Source organism: Ctenocephalides felis, unplaced genomic scaffold (genome assembly GCF_003426905.1).
Source record: "Ctenocephalides felis isolate EL2017-DRISC unplaced genomic scaffold, ASM342690v1 CF-g0.4_SCAFFOLD_03571, whole genome shotgun sequence".
Classification (NCBI taxonomy): Eukaryota; Metazoa; Arthropoda; class Insecta; order Siphonaptera; family Pulicidae; genus Ctenocephalides; species Ctenocephalides felis.
The window spans coordinates 48834307-48853351 of record NW_020539725.1 but is presented as its reverse complement, the minus strand read 5'-3'; the positions used below and the strand labels follow the sequence as shown (position 1 = coordinate 48853351).

At 28.1% G+C, this 19045-nt stretch overlaps 3 protein-coding genes across 3 annotated transcripts in view; all 3 read right to left on the bottom strand.

Moving 5' to 3' along the window:
* LOC113386197 (transformation/transcription domain-associated protein-like) overlaps window positions 1-757 on the bottom strand; it is a 38532-nt gene extending 37775 nt beyond the window's left edge. Inside the window, 1 exon segment of the mRNA XM_026623993.1 lies at window positions 693-757. Coding sequence (XP_026479778.1) covers window positions 693-757 — 65 coding nt within the window.
* A 3425-nt stretch (window positions 758-4182) lies between these two features.
* LOC113386195 lies at window positions 4183-8388 on the bottom strand. Its single transcript, XM_026623992.1, has 8 exons — window positions 8324-8388; window positions 7935-8118; window positions 7787-7865; window positions 7400-7459; window positions 6954-7013; window positions 6658-6850; window positions 6086-6342; window positions 4183-4376 (listed from the first exon to the last, which is right to left on the bottom strand). Exons 1-8 carry the CDS (start codon window positions 8386-8388, stop codon window positions 4183-4185), a joined length of 1092 nt encoding a protein of 363 aa, XP_026479777.1.
* A 1627-nt stretch (window positions 8389-10015) lies between these two features.
* Window positions 10016-18090, bottom strand: LOC113386889 (transformation/transcription domain-associated protein-like). The gene is given in 22 exon segments (XM_026624647.1): window positions 10016-10558; window positions 10633-10772; window positions 11010-11151; window positions 11223-11440; window positions 11697-11814; window positions 12012-12321; window positions 12545-12770; window positions 13013-13187; window positions 13479-13727; window positions 13816-13980; window positions 14448-14659; window positions 14749-15037; window positions 15244-15275; window positions 15323-15364; window positions 15367-15480; window positions 15483-15534; window positions 16649-16831; window positions 16833-16868; window positions 17097-17327; window positions 17488-17643; window positions 17742-17859; window positions 18052-18090. Coding segments are annotated over 22 exon segments (3579 nt in total). The 5' UTR covers window positions 18087-18090; the 3' UTR covers window positions 10016-10222.
* Between the last annotated feature and the right edge of the window lie 955 nt (window positions 18091-19045).

The following is a 19045-nucleotide window of genomic DNA, read 5'->3' as shown; positions in this document are numbered from 1 at the left end:
TTGATAATTCTGATTTTCTGTTTAGGAGCCAATAATAATTTTTGAAGATTAGATCTATTTTGTTGTTTTTTGTTCTTTATGTGTACTTTCCAGTTGAGTTTCCTATCTAAGTGAATGCCGAGATACTTTATTTATACTTTTTTTAATTTATTGATAATTTACGATCTTGCCCGACATATTTTACGATCTTGCCAGACAGATTTCCCGTAGGGTATTAAATTTACATAAAATTTTTACTAAATTTTCATAACCTTTTTAATATTTTTCTAACAATATTAATTATCCGATAAAGATATTGATTTTAAAACTCAATAATTGTCATGTTAAATTGCAGCATTTTATTATCCTTTTATTATTGTTATTTTATTTAATTCTTAGAAATATGAGATTGAATCATCTTATGAAATTCATCGTAATCGGATACGATACATATATGTTTATTATTTACATTTCAAACAGTGCTCTGTTTAGACACTATGAGCATTAGAGCATTTTAGGCCTATAAAATATGAATTGTGAAATTCAAAGTGTATATTTGAAAATGCACAAAATTATTATTAATCGTAAAATAAGTGAAAATCTGGCGCAAAATTCTTGCTCACCTTACCAGAAATCCTGTTACAAGAAATATTAGCGTCGGTGTGCACCGGGCTTTTAAAGCTTGAAATTTCAATTTGCATTGACTGACTTACTGCAATTTTGCAGTGTTCTTCGGTTTATTGGACTGGAAAACTATTGAATTTTTAGCTACGGGCATATTTTCTATAATTTCGATTAAATTTGTAAGATATCATAATATATTCCTTTCTTTAAAATACTGATACGGAAATACGCTAATTGAAGACGTGATAGTCAGATTGGGGCAAAATGGTTCGAGATTTTTCGAGCCGAATAATACCAACGTTCGGCAAATGGTTCGGCCTGCCTTTGCCAAAAACTAATTACCATTTTTCCCAATCATTACTAACTGAATGTTTTTTAGATCATTCAAATCGGATGCTCCGTTCTCTCAAAACTCGATTTCTATTTTTCTGCACTCTTTGATCTTTATCTCCGTAACTGCTGGACTCGCCTTTGCCAAAACTATCAGCACATCTCCCTATCAATAAAATCGAATGTTTTTTGAACCATTCAATCGGTTATCCGTGCGCCCGAAAACGTGGACGAAAAATTGTATCCATCCATACATACACACCTACACACACACATCCATTTTTTCTGAGTTATGCCAAAACGTTCAGAAACCTTCGAAACGTCGAGGAATGTAAAAAATTTCAATTTCGATTTTCGGCCCATTACAATAACTTACCCTACGGGAAGTTAACAAGAAAATGGAAATCAAACAATTCTGTTGATAACCGGAATATATACTAAGTGCATAGTCTACGACATTTATGCTCTTTCCATCTATATTTTTTGCAATAATATTTCGATTTATGAAGATTACTCACCGATAATTTCGGCTTTGAGAACTGCATTGGAATTGACACTGCAAAAACCCATCGGTCCTTCTTGCGTAACATTATACACATTATTATCACAAACTAATATTTTTGAACAATTCACAAAATTAAAGATAAATTGCGATTATGTATAAAAACTTTAAAAAAATATAAATAGATTATTGCGAGTATTAATTCTAGATTATATAGTTTTTTGAATAGACTTGCGAAAATAATGTATTTAAATTTAACACTTATTAACCGTACGCCGAAACTGACACTTTGTAAGCACGACACAGTGACAGCCAAATATAAACAAGTATAACAGTTGGTGACAACAGTTTACGGAAAGAAATAAAAGTTTTTACAACTTTGGCCGACGGGTTGCCAACACATAATTGAAACATTTAACAAACTTCAAGGCAATGGGAGGGCGCATTTATTTGAAATACAACTTTTTGCTATTATTTTTAAATATGTTCCAAACAAATATATACAATTGAATTGAGATTTGAATTATAGGAATACAATAAATAGGATATGATAGCATTAAATTATCATACTGGTTTTTCTGAAGACATAGTATAATTTTTGGTAAATTTTTATTCATTTATTGAAATGTACTATTTCTATTTTTCAATATTAATAATAAATTATATTATAAAAAAAGTGTTTCAATGAATTTCCACATATTTATCGTATCCACCTCTCTATTTCGACTTATTTTATAGATTTTTCAGTTAGAAATTTTAAAAGTCTTAAAAATCTTATAGTCCTAAAATGCAAAATTCTAATAACAAATGAAATATACAAATTCAACCCTTGGCACCTAGCTCAGTGCAAAATATTTTTCACTATTTCTCTGTATTCTCATGTTGTTATTCATAATTGATTTTTATATTTTAGCACCCTCCGAAAAGTATAAAAGTTTTGAAGGTGAAGAATGTACTTCTATCTTATACCATTTCCATCGAACATACTTGCGCCAATTACCGTTGATCAGAGCATTGTGCGTTCCAAACTATAAACTCCGAATTCCTTGGAGAATGTGCCAGAAATCAACCCCCACCCGAGAAAAAAACTCCAAGAAGAAAAAATATTAATTTCAGAATAAGTTTAACTAATTCATTAACGAACCATTTGAAGAGCTAAAACTGACTGAAAGAATCGGATATTCATTTTAAAAAGTGAAATTTAAAAAATAATATTTAAAAATATTTTAATGGTCACACTTTAAAAACTGATGACCTGAACTCTCATACATAATTGTTGTTTTTTTTATTACAAATCTAACAATTATTATAATAATGAACTATATTTAAAATAGAAAGACAAGTTCTTCAAAAATGATGAAACCAAATTTTATAATTGTCTGATGCAACAAAAATTTTATAATTTTTTATTATACTCGCAAATTTGTGAAAATAGATTTATAAAAGTTTACACAGTGATATAAGTGTCTTTATCCGAATTTTTGTAATCCACTTAAAACTTACAAAAATTCTTACAAAGATTAATCAGACTGTTTAACAACTGAATAGATGTAACAATATATAAAAAAAGTTGATAAAGAAAAAAAGTGGCACAATAAAAAGAAAATTTTAATTCAGTCTTGAACTCAAATTTCTATTAATTTTTGTTTCCAATCACCGATCAGAATTATTTTCATTTATTATGAGTTGTACATCAATATTTTGATGTATAAGTAATTTAAATAAAATTCACACCTTTAATTCTTCAATAGTATGTCAATTATATTATATATATATATAGGTAGCATCATGTTAAATTATTTTATTTAATATTTTTTATATGAAATATAATATATATTTTAGTTAATTAAAATCCATTAATTAAAAGTAAAATGACAACACTTTTTTTCCTCTAAAAATTCTTTGCACACAATATAATAAAATCAAGCCACACAATAATTGCTCAAATTTTTATAAATAATTCGTTTAAATTAAATTTTTTTAGACTCAATTGTATATGATTATTTCTGGTAAAATAAAATGATGTACCTTCATCCTAATTTTTTATCTCCTCATAAACATTGCAGCATGAAAGGCCTCTAAATCAGGCTCAGCAATAGTACTGGCTCTTTTCGGTACATAACCTCTCAATTGACTACTGAAATTAATTTGATTAATACATGATATTAATTTATGTACTTGTTTTTGCCTCGATTGTAAAACTTTTGTATTGATTGAAAAATTGAATAAATTTATGCTCCACTCTTTAAGAGCAAGAAATGAAAATTATTTTATCAATTATACAAAGAAGCAGCAATGCGAAGAACATACAAGAAAGCATAACATAAAGAATTTAGACTTATTTATTTTCTGTAAAACCAAAAAATGACAAAATATAGTTAAAATAATCCTTTGCTACAAGGTAGATCTGGTTTTTTCTATATGAGCAAATTAATATTAAATTATTATGTATATTTTATAATTAAGCGTTATTTTTCAAATAATTTACCTGGTGGGTTTCAATGCCGGTGCTGTTGGTTTATTACCCTGTCTTGGATTAACTAGCAACATTCATAGGCTGACCATCTAGTTGTCGATTGTGAACACTCCACTGCTTGTTGAGCATCAGCCAATGTCTTGAAAATAACTTCAGCAGTTCCCGGTCTAACCAAACGAGATTCCAAAAGTTCTCCAACATCCTCAAATAATTCCTGTAATATAAAGTTTAATTCAAATTTTTAGAAGTTATTTTTAAGACAAGAGGGTTTTTAAAACATATAACAATAAATTACGTGTTTACAATTACACACCTTAATATCCTCTTGGGTAACATTTGCTTGAAGGTTACTAACAACTATTCTATACCCTTGTGGTAAGTTATAACTTTGAACAGGTCTGGACTGCTGTTGAGTTCTACTGCGACTAGGAATTCTGGGAGGGCTTCTTGAGTAATCTTTAGATTCTGACACATAAAAAATACACAAAATGTAATATATATGTTATATATATATATATATATATATATATATATATGTTACGGTAAATGTGAATATTTCGGCGAATGTGCACATTCACCGGTGAATGTGCACATTTACCGGCTCATTTGGCGAATGTGAGTTCACTCGCGCATGTGCGGGTGAAATACTAATTCATATATTTATATTTATATCTCTATTTATATCTATATCTATATTTAAATTTATATTTATATTTTATATTTATATTTATATTATTTATTTTAGTCATATGCATATTAATATCTATTATTTATTATTCACTATTAACTATTAACAATTTATCTAATAACTATTAACTATGAATTATTAACTATTTAATTAATAACTATTATCTATTACCTATTTAACTATTCTTATTTCACTATTTACTAATAACTATTCACTATTTGCTATTATCTACTCACTATTTGCTATTAACTATTCAGTTATCACTATTTACTATTCACTATTCACTATTTAACTATCCACAATTCAACTATTCGTAATTCACTATATACTAATAACTATTCACTATTTACTATTAACTAATTACTATTACCTATTTAACTATTCTTAATTCACGTTTACCTCATAACTATTCACTATTTTCTATTATCTATTCACTGTTTACTATTAACTATTCAGTTATCACTATTTACTATTCACTATTCACTATTTAACTATCCACAATTCAACTATTCGTAATTCACTATATACTAATAACTATTCACTATTTACTATTAACTAATTACTATTACCTATTTAACTATTCTTAATTCACTATTTACTCATAACTATTCACTATTTTCTATTATCTATTCACTGTTTACTATTAACTATTCAGTTATCACTATTTACTATTCACTATTCACTATTTAACTATCCACAATTCAACTATTCGTAATTCATATATACTAATAACTATTCACTATTTACTATTAACTATTCACTATTAACTATTAACTTTTCAGTTATCACTATTCAGTATTTACTATTAACTATTCAGTTATCACTATTCACTATTCGCTATTTTACTATTCAACTATTTACCTATTAACTATTAACTATTCACTATTTAACTATCCACAATTCAATTATTCTTAATTCACTATTTACAATTAACCTATCACTATTTAACTATTTAGTTATCACTATTTACTATTTACTATTAACTATTCACTATCTAACTATTCAGTTATAACTAATCACTATTTACTAATAACTATTCACTATTTACTATTCATCTATTTAACTATTATCTGTTAAACTATTTAGTTATCACTAATCACTATTAACTATTAACTATTTAATATTTAACTATTTACTTAAACTATTAACTATTTACCTATAACTATTGAACTATTAACTATTCACTATTTAATATTAATTATTCATTATACACTATATTACTACTTTACCATTGAATTATTTACTGTTAACTATTAACTGATTAACTATTTAGTGCGCATGCGCCAAATACGCAAGATGTTCATGAGACCGATCCAAGTACGCACGTACACCATTATTTTATTTTAAATTGATTGTTTGAAAACTCCACATTCACCTAGCGTTTTGGGGAATGTGCACATTCACCGGTGAATGTGCACATTCACCAAGAGTGCACATTTACCGTAACATATATATATATAAAATAATAGATAAAATATGAGCAAACCTGATGATAAAATACCCATAGTCCTAACACGCGGTGGACTACAATCTAGTCTTGAATGGACAGAATCAGTTAAATCAATAGTATTAGTTCTAGGAACAAGATGAGCTGAGTTCCATCCTGATATGGCCCTATTTTGTGGTCTTTCTGGTGGAGGTGTCACTTCTCGTAACGATCTATATCTACTTGGTCTTTCATATATTGCATCAACAACATCATCATCAATATCCATGGCTACAGGGCTTTCCATAATATTGCGACTGTAAATTAATTGGAAATAAAACTAAATAAAAGCACAATGAACATTCAATGTATTAAATCTCATTCTCAGTTAATAATTTTAAAATCAATTAGTTTAAATAAATAAACTACATATAAGTATCAATATAAACAGTAGTCACATGAAATGAGAGAAATATTACTGTGTTCATTCATCCATCAAAAATAGTTTCATTTTGAATAATCAGAGATGCATAATTTTACATTTTCACACATTTAAATATGTATGATAAAGAATATATATATATATATATTTTTTAAAAAAAAAAAAAAATTATTAATATTGATAGACTTACTTTACAGGTACATTTTGATTAACAGTGATTTTCATGTGCAAATCTTTAGGAATGATGGACTGTGGCTTGCGAATAGTTTTAACATTGCGGCTGATTGAGGAATCCCAAAGTGAAGATCGATTGCCAATGTCAGGCAATGGTGGCATCCGAGACATTGCATAATTATTTTTAAATGTCATAGTTATAGGTAAATCTGAAAATGTTGATGTATTTAGATGTTGCACCACAAATATTCTTAAGACTACAAATAATTATTTGGATATATATCTAAAATATTCATAAATAATGAGCTCAACCTGAGCGAATACAATTGTTCTTCACTGACCATTGTAACGCAGCTGGCTGGCGTACAAAATCTAAAGCATAATCAAATAATTATATGAGGTTATAACATTGCTTAATTAATAGAATATATATTTAAAATATTGATAAATAAGGAGCTCAACCTTAGAGAATATAATCGTTATTGATTGATCATTTCAACACAGCACTGTATTCAAAATAGTATATTAAATAATTTATGCTATATTTTATATTTTCCTAAGAAAACAATAAGAATGGGATAATAGAAAAATAATAAAAAGTTATTCAATATTTGAATTTTTAAAAACTACAAGATTTATTGTGAAATATTGATTAGTAGTAAAATTGTAAGAATTATATTCATGTAGTACTTTAAATATGAATGAAAAACTTCAAAAATATTTAAAACAGACAGAAATTAGAATTATTATTTATATACCTGAGGGAATAAGTTCCTTCTTGGCAGGTCGTTGTAAATCCGCTGGTTTCCGTACAAAATCTAAAATATACAATCATATATTACTAATAAATTAAAGTTAATTTTTCCTAATATAACAGTTTGTTAAATTTGACAACATAAAGTGTGAATTACATAAAATCATTATGATTATATTATATATTTTATAGTTATTTTATTCAAAGTTTCAGGGATATGGAATGTACCCTTCGTCAGACACTATTGTTAATGATATTTTTCATTTTTTATTATTCACTTAATTATTTAGTGAAAAATAATCTTAATTAATCTAAATAATAATAAGTTTTATCATTAATATATATATATATATATATATATATATATATATATTCATTTTTGTATGTATACCTCTTTTTGTAGATAAACTAATTTGGCCACTTCTGTTAGTCGATAAGGCAAATCGACCATTTCCAACATTTTGAGGAAGCTGCAATTAATCACTTATATATTCACTAATGCCATAATATATATCTACATAAAATTAACTACTTATTACGTTCTGTTTTCTCAACTTTTGCAGCTTAAGTCTTGCGTCAGTTTTTTTAGCAATCTGCGCTAGTTTATCACGAGCATCAACTAATTTTGTCCGATTTTTTTGTATTATCTTCAATCTAGCATCTTTAATATTTGCCTTTGGTACAGACTGAAATGCTCCACGTTTTTTAGGTATTCTATTTTTTCTGTAAATCAAACCAAATGTAATAATATATTACATATATTGCATGTTAAATATTTTCGTTGATATAAAAATTTGAGAATAAATAAAACAATGAATTGAAGAAAATATCGTGCGCTCAAACGCTTATATATAATATATTAGGGCGACTACGTTATTGAGTTTATCATTAATGCAGACATTAATACAAAAATACATTAGAAAGTTACCCATTTCGTTTCTGGAAATTTTGCATTTTTTTCTTTTTAATTATTTCTGCTAAACTAATATCCATCGTATTGACTTTTAACTATAGCTATTTTATAAATATCAGTAATAGAATAATAAGTTGATTTTAATATTAACCAAGCACAAATATTTTCGATATGTGTCAAAATTGATTTTTATCTATCAACACCAATGAAGTCATCCCAAAAAAAAAAACCGTTAATATCATATGTAATATCCGCTAAAACTAGAAAACAAATTTTGTCATTCAGCCCATAGATAAATAAGCATTCAGAGCTCCAGAGGAATAATGAATGATACATTATATACTCTTTTTCATCTATGGGCCGATAAACAATTATGTATCGGATATTTTAACAAATTAAACATTATATTGCCTTTTGCAAATATTTCTTTACAAAAGATTAACGTAACTTATCTGAGAAATAATACGAAAATGGGCAAGCTCTTCTCTAGCGGATTTTAAGTGAAACTTGACGACCAACAAATATGGCGGATGACACATTTATGAGTTGAATTTGCTGTCAACTAATATTTGTTTTAATGTTTAAACGACACGCCGTTAAATCCCAAAAAGATGTTATTTGCAAAAACACCCAACGGACGTTAAGTTTATTTTAGTCTAGTTTTCTTTTTATTTCTATTATCTGGATTGTTTTTATCAATTACATAAAGGTTTATTACGTATTTATTTATTATCATTTAATTTTATAAAGATTAATAGAATTATAATAAGAATTTCAATTTAAGGAGTAATACTTGCATAGATAAAAGAAGAGTGAGAGCTGAGTTCGAAACGTGTTGCATGGATCCAAATAAAACTGTTGCCGACTGTCGGCAAGTACTTTTGCAGGTTGAAATGGTCTGGCAATTTGATTTTTGAACTTCTCAATGAATAAATTAAATCATATAAAAGTTTGAAGGAACAAGTTTACAGTTCGTCTTTTTTTTACACTTTCAAACGTCTAAGAGAGCATGATGTGCACACTTTGTGAAATGACTATTTGCAATATAAAAACACATCTAAATATTTATTTGGATTTATTGGTTTTTCATGCATAGACAATTATATAATAATGGTTCTTTTCGTCATAACGGAATAATTAAATCAGAATGTAATATTACCAATAAAAAATATATAAATATTTTTAGTGTTGCATTATTAAATGTATTTATTGTAATACTTATTACTATTTCTTGTGCTATAAAAATATAATCAATAAGCATCTATACTTAGTTGAATTTATCACATGACAAGCATGCAAATCAAAATTATTTTTATTTAATTTTGTTCTAATTTAATTGTGAGCTTTTTTTGTTGAAGAAATTGAGTATTTTGGAATTGTGTAATCATATACTAAATTTGCAATAAACTAATGTACCTCAACATTCTGAGGTTATTATAAAATACAAGAGCGTTTATGCCATTAATTTAATAACATAATTCAAAATTTAAAAAAAATACCATTCATACCAAGTACAATTCCATTCATCATGAATTAATTTTTTTAAATTTATTTTACTACTGCTTCTAATCTAATCTTACTTAAAAGTAAATATACTAAATTATACTATTCACAGACATTTTATATATTTTATATTTATATTATTAAAATTCTGCATATATATGCAAAGTATTGAGTTGTGCAAAGCACTCAATATTTCAGCCTTGATATAATCAAATATTTTTCTACATATTAGAAAGAATAGATTTAGTTGATGTCAAAATTGAGCAATACGTCATTTTCAATTGAAAGTCAATATTGAAAGTTTATCAAGTTAAACTATATGAGTCTAAGTACTCGACCTATACTTATACTTGACCTATTAAAATATTAATACTATTTTGATAGAATTATTACATTGCATCGAAAATAAATTTATAACCATGGGTGCCAAGCAGGATCCATACGACACAAATTATTGAAATTTGTGGCAGCAGTAACAAGTGTGCTGACTTTACTATCAATTCCTTCATAAGTTGCAATGCTATTTAGTCGAGATGTTATAGATTTAACTACGCCAACGGTTAAAATGATGTATTGCTCTGAATCATTCACAGAGTTGTCAGTTGCTTTCTCTTGTTGATTCAGAGACTGTGCTTCACGAGTTTCATCCATACCTTTGTTTCTTTCTTGAATTATTTTATTATCTTCACGTCTTTTATATGCTGTTATAATTTCGTCACGTAATATTGTTTTTAGAATTGTTTGTACCTGTATTGAATGTTTGTTATTAGTCTTTTTTAAACTTATATAATTATTTTTTGTAAGTTTCATTAGTTTATTACCTTAAATGTAGGATGAGTCAAACATCTTGCTACAGATATCATGGATGCAGTCAGTGGTCCAGTAATTCCAAAATTTGAAACAAATTCAACAACATTTGGTGTTAGTCTAAATGGAACTGGCCTGTTACTAAGAAGTTCGCCTAAAAAGTTAAGTTTTAGACAATTAATTAGTATATTTATATTATATAAAACTTCGGAATAAAAAAATTATTATGTTTATTGGAATTAAATATATATTTTAATCTGTTTTCAACGATATTAATGAAAAAATCATATTAAAATTTAATTCTTATTCTCAAAAATTTTGTCACTTACCATATTGATTTTATCAATTAAATAGGTTATGATAGAAATTTTAATTCTTAATTAGTACTTACAATTAGTTTCGTCAATATCAAATTTATAATAAGCAATATTCATTAAGCCAGAATCTTGATGAATGTACATCATATCAGGGTTCAATCTGGTCAGATGAAGAACGTACTCCGCAAAACAGGATAGCGCCAATTGTAATGTGAACTAAAAATATTGATATTTAATAATGATTCAAACAAAACATACAAATGCACAAAATATATTAATTTAAATACCATTTTTCGGAAAGACCAATAATCCGTAGCATTTGGAAATGTTTTCAAAGCCCAATGCTTCAGCAAAGTTCTAGGAGCCATGGAATTTTGCACTTCTTGAAAAACATCCCTAAGAATTTCATAGCATATTTGCGAACCCCTTGCTTGAACAGATGCCAATCTCTCATAATATCGTGCTACTGGTGCTTCATGCTCAATAGCCAATGTAGTAGCACAACCTAAAACATGACACCACATAATCAGGTCTTAGCTTTCTTTTATAAAATAAATATCATGATCTAAAAATTCATATTTTTAAATTATTTTTCATATTATAAACAATTTATTTATTAATATTCATTTTATTTAACTTTGAACGTTTGAACTTTGCAATTCAAACATTTCTTTTATGTTCAGAATAATTTATTTTTAATTTTTTATGAAGTAAATTGTAGATAAGTTAAGAAATTGATGCGATTTATATACATGTCTTACTTTTTTTGTATATATCTAGTAGTGACAACGATGCAGGATTATCTTCTACCAAACGAATCTGTGGTGAAACAGCAACAACTTTTGGAATAGTGAAATGTAAAAATCTTTTTGAAGTCTCCTACAAATATATAAAAAAATTCTTTGCAACTTTATTTACATCATTCAAATATAATATATAAAAATTAGTGCAACTATTTAATATATAAAGTAGCTTTAAACTTAAACAATTATGATTTATAATTTTAGATTAGCTAAATAAGCCTAACATATTGTTTTTCATATACATATAGTTCTACAGTCTTATGTTACTGTTACCTTTTGTTTTCCGAGGTAATGATTTAACATTCTTAGTAATTGTAGTACTCGTTCCTCTCTTCTAGTATCACCAAAACATAAATAATTCACAACCAGGTACGGGTAAATTTTTCCATTATGTCCTCTAATAAAAAGTCTTCGAGCTGCAGCATTATGTTTCTGAACTATTTCAACACGTGGCATGAAGCGCGCGATCCGAACATAATAATGTGAATTTCTTGGTAACAAAAACTCTCCTGGTAACTCTACTTCAGCTGTCTTCAATGAAAAGTTGGACAAAAAGCGGCATTTCTCTTCTATTAAAAATGACCTATATTAATTTAAATTTGATTAATAATGACTATGTACCATAGCTTTGTTTGTTTATTTTCTGACTAAGATCACGTTCTTGACAGGAACACACATAGTTCCAAAATGCCGACAATAAACAGTAATTAGAAAAAAAGGTTTTTTATTACTATTGGAGTCCTTATTCAAAGTCAATACAACATATACAAATACAAGTAATGCTATTAATTTCATACTACACTCACTTTGGCAATAATTTTGTTTTGGCTTCTAAAATTTTAATCCATTTCTTGAATTTTCCAATCAGATTGTGTAATCTCATGGCATTTGGCTGACTAAAATCAAAATCTTTTTTAAACTGATCTTTCATCTTCTGAAATACCGGATCTTGTTTAGTTGCTTCGGCTCTTCTAGCTAGACATTCTGAGGCTGCTGTCGGGAATTTTGCATGAGTTGAACTTGAGATATGTTCTATAAATAATTGAATTTGTTATTGTTAATTCGAATATGAACAGAAACAGTTTATCAGAGCATTAAAGATTAATTGTATAGATACGTTTCGACATATATAGTTATATCTAAATATAAACAGAAATACTGAAGGATAAACATAAGTAAAAAGCGCACTCAATCTTATACTTATATATATATATATATATATATATATATATATATATATATATATATTAATATATATTCAAAATTATGTGTACCAATTCCAGTTCCAAATGTTGCTGCAAGCTTTTCTACGAAATTTACTGTGTGAGGCGTGATTCGAGCTTTACCCACAGCAGCACGATTCTCAAAAGCTACTGCATGACACTTGGCAAGCCCTTGGCGTAAATGTCGTAAGACTTCTTCATAACCATTCTCTCGGAACCAATCCATCTAAATAAATATTTTAACTCACAATGATTAAATAGATTAAAAAAATCACAAAGATTTTCTTAATTCAAATAAAAATATGTGCTGGTATATATATATATATATATATATATATATATATTTACATATATATTTATATATATATATATACCTACAAATATATTTTATATTCGTATTATACAACTGTATGAAAACCTAGAGTGGAGAGTCAGATGAATATTGTATTGTAATTAGCTATTTTTTAACCTAAAGCATGATGGCTAAGTCAACCCATAACAACGCTGCTGTACGTACCTGGTCAATAATTCCCTCTAAGGATGAAAGTACCATTGGATGTATTTCTTTTTGCATGTTCATAATTCGCATGCAGCGCCATGTGGTGGGAGACACTTTAATCGCTTCGCTTACTGGTGTCTGCTGAGCTGTAGAAGGACTGCGAGTTGAGGGATTGTTTAACTTATGCCATTCTCGCTCTTCTATTTTTAGAGTGAAGTACATTGTACGTGTTAAAAAATACACTGCTTGTGGAAACATCCTGCCAATCTAAATTTTTTAACAGAATTAGTCACATTAATTTTACAAGCACCTATTTGTGCAAACTTATTTCCTAAAATAATATCATTAAGATTACCTGCGTCAATAAATTCATAATAACTGTATTATTATATTGCACAAGAAAAACAAGCAGTTGTGGAATCCAAGGCAGCCATAATAATAATGGAATGTTTCCTGCATATTTATCAACGGCCGCCATTAATACACCATTGCTATTATCTTGGGCCATCATCCACAAAACCTTTAAAACATTAGAAAGAAGAAACATTAAAAATACTTCAATCTAATATTCTAATATAACCCCGGACATGTCTGCACATATAAATATCTAATGGTCCTATTAAGAGCAGAAAATGTCAAACAAATTATGTTTGCAGTACCTGCAGTTGAAAACCTGGACTGCACATTAAAGAATATTTGGAAAAATTCTACACATTTCAGAACATATCAAAAATAATTTACACAAAATAACGTTAATATATTACTCTACAAATAATCTAAGTTATCACAGGAATTAATAAATCTATTCATTGTTCCAAATCCAGCATAGTACGATACCCATATCCAAATTGAATATGTCCAAAACATGTTAAAACAACAATTGCAAACCTACAGTAGAAATTGTATTTTTTATCGTTTCATTATTGTAGAATTCAGGAAGAAATTAAATATATCAAATATTTCTATACAAATTTATGAATTTATTACCTTCGCTAAATATTTTCTAGACTTAGATTCATTCTGATTGCGACAAGCATGTAAATAGCATGTGATAGCACTTTCTCCAATTGTAATATTTTTTTGTGTATCTCGGGAATATACAGATTCAAGATAATCACCCCACAATGCCCAAGCCTTAACTAGTTTGTCGTGCGTGCTTATTGCAAACGAGAACGCTTTGTTTGCATCCTCAGATCTCCCTATTAAATAATAATGGCAATATATAAAATATACATACACAAATAAGTAATATATTAACTTGCAGTATTAATTTTTTTACCAACTATACCTAATTGAGCAAGAAGCATTCCTTTCAATGAATACAGTTCTGCAATCATTTCATTTCCCGTGGTCTGAAAGTATTTGAGTTGTGTAGACTCAATTACTTCCAACCCGCCCTGCAATTCTGCTTTACTATTATAAGATGCCATTTGAAGATAACACTTTACTTGCTGCCTAATTTTCTGAAAACAGTCGACTATAGGTACACTTGGTATAGTATAGATTCGAGACAATGAATCTAAACAAACATCAGGAAGATTGTGTTTACGTGCAATCTTTGCGAAGTGTATGAGAGTCTGAAAAAAAAACAAAAGTTATGATAGGAGATAATGATACTTTTAAGTTTTAAGATCTCATTGTGATGTAGTATATCAGGTTGTACCAGAACTCAACATACAGCCAAAACACCAAAATGAAAACAATTAGCTTTTCTACCCTAAGCAGCCTGAATGTTATGAGCCATTAAGAACAACCTTGCGCTTTGAATTTAACTAAAACCAACCTCAGCACTAGCATGTACACCCAACATTCCAGTGCGTTTATTTCCAGCGGTTTGAGATGTAGCACTATTCCAACAGTACGTTCCATCGGCTCGTTCTTTTGTTCGTAATGGCTCGCAATGTATGGTAGTGATGTTGACGCCAGGTAAAGATATCGCTCCAGTGCGACATATCGTCTGCTATCACGGGTAGTCTATTTCGCCAAGTTTTAACTATTGCGTTCATATCATTTTGTGTACCTCCATCTCCAACATACCCTGGTGAATATTAGCCGCTTCTTGTAGTTCCATTACCTGTTGCATTCAATAATGTTGAATTTACATTAAATTAAACATTTTATATATATATTATATATAATCTATATATATATATAAAATATATATATATATATATATATATATATTTGTAATATTTTTGCAGCCCAACCGTCGAATTAAAAAAAGATTAAATAACAAAATTATTTATTCCATTAAACGTTTCGGCACTTGATGTGTGTCATCATTCAATAATCTAAAAACATAACATAAACAAATTTGATGACAAATATAAATATATAAATAGAGGAAATTATACATACCAAACCAGGCAAACAACAACAGAAAAAATTAATTATGATGTAAAATTGATTGAACACTAAATTTGTGTAAATAATAAGATACTATTATATTAACAAACGAGAAATAGAAGAGCACATATTGCCCTTCTATATTTAATGTTATTGATAGCGGTGCATTGTAGACACTGTTCAAGTTTACAACGCAGTGTAGTCACACACGTGTAATGAGCGAGTTGTGAGAAACGAAAGGGGAAAGAAAAACAGAGAAGAAATATAACGGACGAAAGATTCTAAAACTGTATAGAATTACTCTTCATAAAATTAATTATGACTTTGTAACTGTCATGTAAGAGATGTGAGGAATTACGTTTGTTTACACAAGAAGTATTAAGGGATATAAGTAAAGACTCAACTATCTTTCTAAGGTCACAATTTTTTCAATGTAAAGGATGGAAGGATTTGACATGTTAAAAGTGTAATTCAGGTTTATCAAATGTTCTGAAAGCATCATTTTGAATTGATTTGGGTTTCTAGAATTATATACATGTTCTAGAACCCAAATATATTATATAATATATATATTATATATATATATAAGCATAAACTTTATACATATATGGATATGTGTGTATGTATATATAAATATATATTTTACCCTTCAACATATGTATATATACAAATTATATATAATATAAATATAATATAAATTATATATATAAATATATAAATATACTTTTATAAATACTTAAACCACTAGCATTAATATGCTACATACTGTTTTATGTATTAGATTGAACTGTTCGACTTTTGACAATACTCATAATATTCAGATTTACAAGCGCATATCACACCTGCTGCGCAGCCTGCAATAATGGCAAATGCACATGAGAAACTACTCGTGGTAGCCGCGCCATTCACGCATGCACAAGTAGCGCAAGCTCAACATATCGGTCCAGCATTTTGAGGCAGTTTCGTCTCTTATCTGGTGGCTCGTCGGTTTGGCAGACCGCTAAGTAGGTTCGGTACAAATTTACACCGCCATATAGACTCCTTTGGACAGCTATACTCGCTCTGCATAAGGACAAAATTAAAAACTGTTTCGAATTATAAGATTTTGCAAACTACTGCTGAACGATAACTGCTGTTTGCTAAATATGAAGATTTTATTTTATTTATTAGGCAACATACCGATATCGTTTATCCAAAATTATTCGATGATAAACTTACCAACTGTAAACAAACACATATGTTAATATGTAATTAATAGTTAATGTTTAAATAAGTAGTATAGATAAATACTTGAGCCAAAGCTTCCTTCATAAGATCCCACTGAGGCACTCGCCAAGCACTCTCTAAGATGAGAAAAGGATTTTTTTCAGCTTTACTTCTGCCATAGTTAAGTAACAGGTCCCATTGATTCAACTCTCTAGCGCATCTGGTCCAATGCTGTTCCCAAAGTTGTGCTTCTCGCAGACTATTTGGGACCATTGGCCCAGAAGCACAATCTTGTATGTGTCTCGACATAGCTACCTGCAACATTTTATTTTTTACACTTAAAGAAATTAGGTCAATCTTTTTATTTTTTCATTTCATTTTTGTATATAAAACCACTTCAATTGATATATCAAACCACTTATATTAATGCTTCAAGTATCATAAAGACCTTTAGCCAGTAAACACTTATTATTACCTCATAAGTTCCTTGAGCTTGTTCAAAAAATCCTTGTTGTTCATATGCAATAGCTATAGATGTTTCTTTATAGCGAGCGTGCTTCTGCCACAATCCAGACCATAAATCCTCCTCATGCAGCAAAGAATACATATCACTCAAAGAATTTAAAATATCCTGAAACAAAAATATTTTCACAAACATTCAAACTAATGCACTAAGAATAATTTATAAAATTACTGTTTGCAATGTATCATCCGCTTGAAATTCATAACAATCTAATTTTTCTTCTTTGATTTATGTTTGATGTTATCATCTACTGACATTTCTTCCAGATTTAGAGTCATTCGATGCCAAATATTATGAGTTTTCCCCAAATATTTCATAACTGCCCTGCAATAAAATAAAAACTAGTGTATAATAATGACCATTTAGGGTAATCTTGAACCTGGTAACAAACCTGTTATTTCAAACCTCAAATTGAATACATTGAATACTTTCTGAATCATACACATTGGTCGATTCAATGATAAATAATGAACTAGTCACTAATATAATATAAACTTGAAATCTTTAGATACTTACGGTTTCAAAGCAATTGGTGGATAGCAATGCGACATTGCCTCAACAAATGTGTTTTACCCACTCGGCTGACATCTTTTTGTCCAACAGTGTTCCACTACATATGAATGGTACAATTTCAGCCACTAAAGTCTGTAAATATTATTGTCATTTTAGTTTGGCATAAACTATTACATATAAACAATATAAAATACAACTTAACATTTCTTTGACTACATTCTAATATACTCCATATCTTCGGAAATATATCGATCCATATACTTTCAGCCAAATTAATATCTGTGTGACAAAGCTGAGATGCTGCAATTAATAGTTGTTCAGTTTTTTATTGCCTTGCCTCCATACAAGATTTTTTTAAAATTAGGAATACAATAAACATACTTCAGTGCCATAATTATTATAATATAATAGTATCCATATTAACTAGTATTGTAAAAAATATTTAACAGCTAATATACTTCTAAAATCAATATCGATCTGATTCATTACTTATTATTAGTACCATACATAAATAAATTTATTTATTAATTAATAATTTATGTAATTCCCGTGCTGTGAATCATGGTCAAATTTTGTTTTTCAGTTTGTAATTCAGTACTTGTAATTAAGTAGTGCAAAATAAAGTATAGGCTGAGAAATACCTGAATGAATTTGGCCTGAAGATTTATTATATCATCTATTGAGCTTTTAGTGGTAGTTAACTTCGAAGCCTCTAAGGCTGTCTTTGCCTCTGCATTAGATGAATAATCTGTTACTATTTCTTCTGCTGTAGACTCACCTAAAGGATGTAGGATGTTAATTAATATAACTGATTGCAAGTATTAATATCAATTGAGTATTAATGTAATCCAAGTTTTCAATTAATTTTATAATTAAAAAGATTAATATAATTATAGGAATCTTATAATATTTTCTTCTGAATTAAAAAAAAACGCAGATATATATATATATATATATATTTTGTAGAGTTTCGAACAAGAATCCAAAATAATACAAA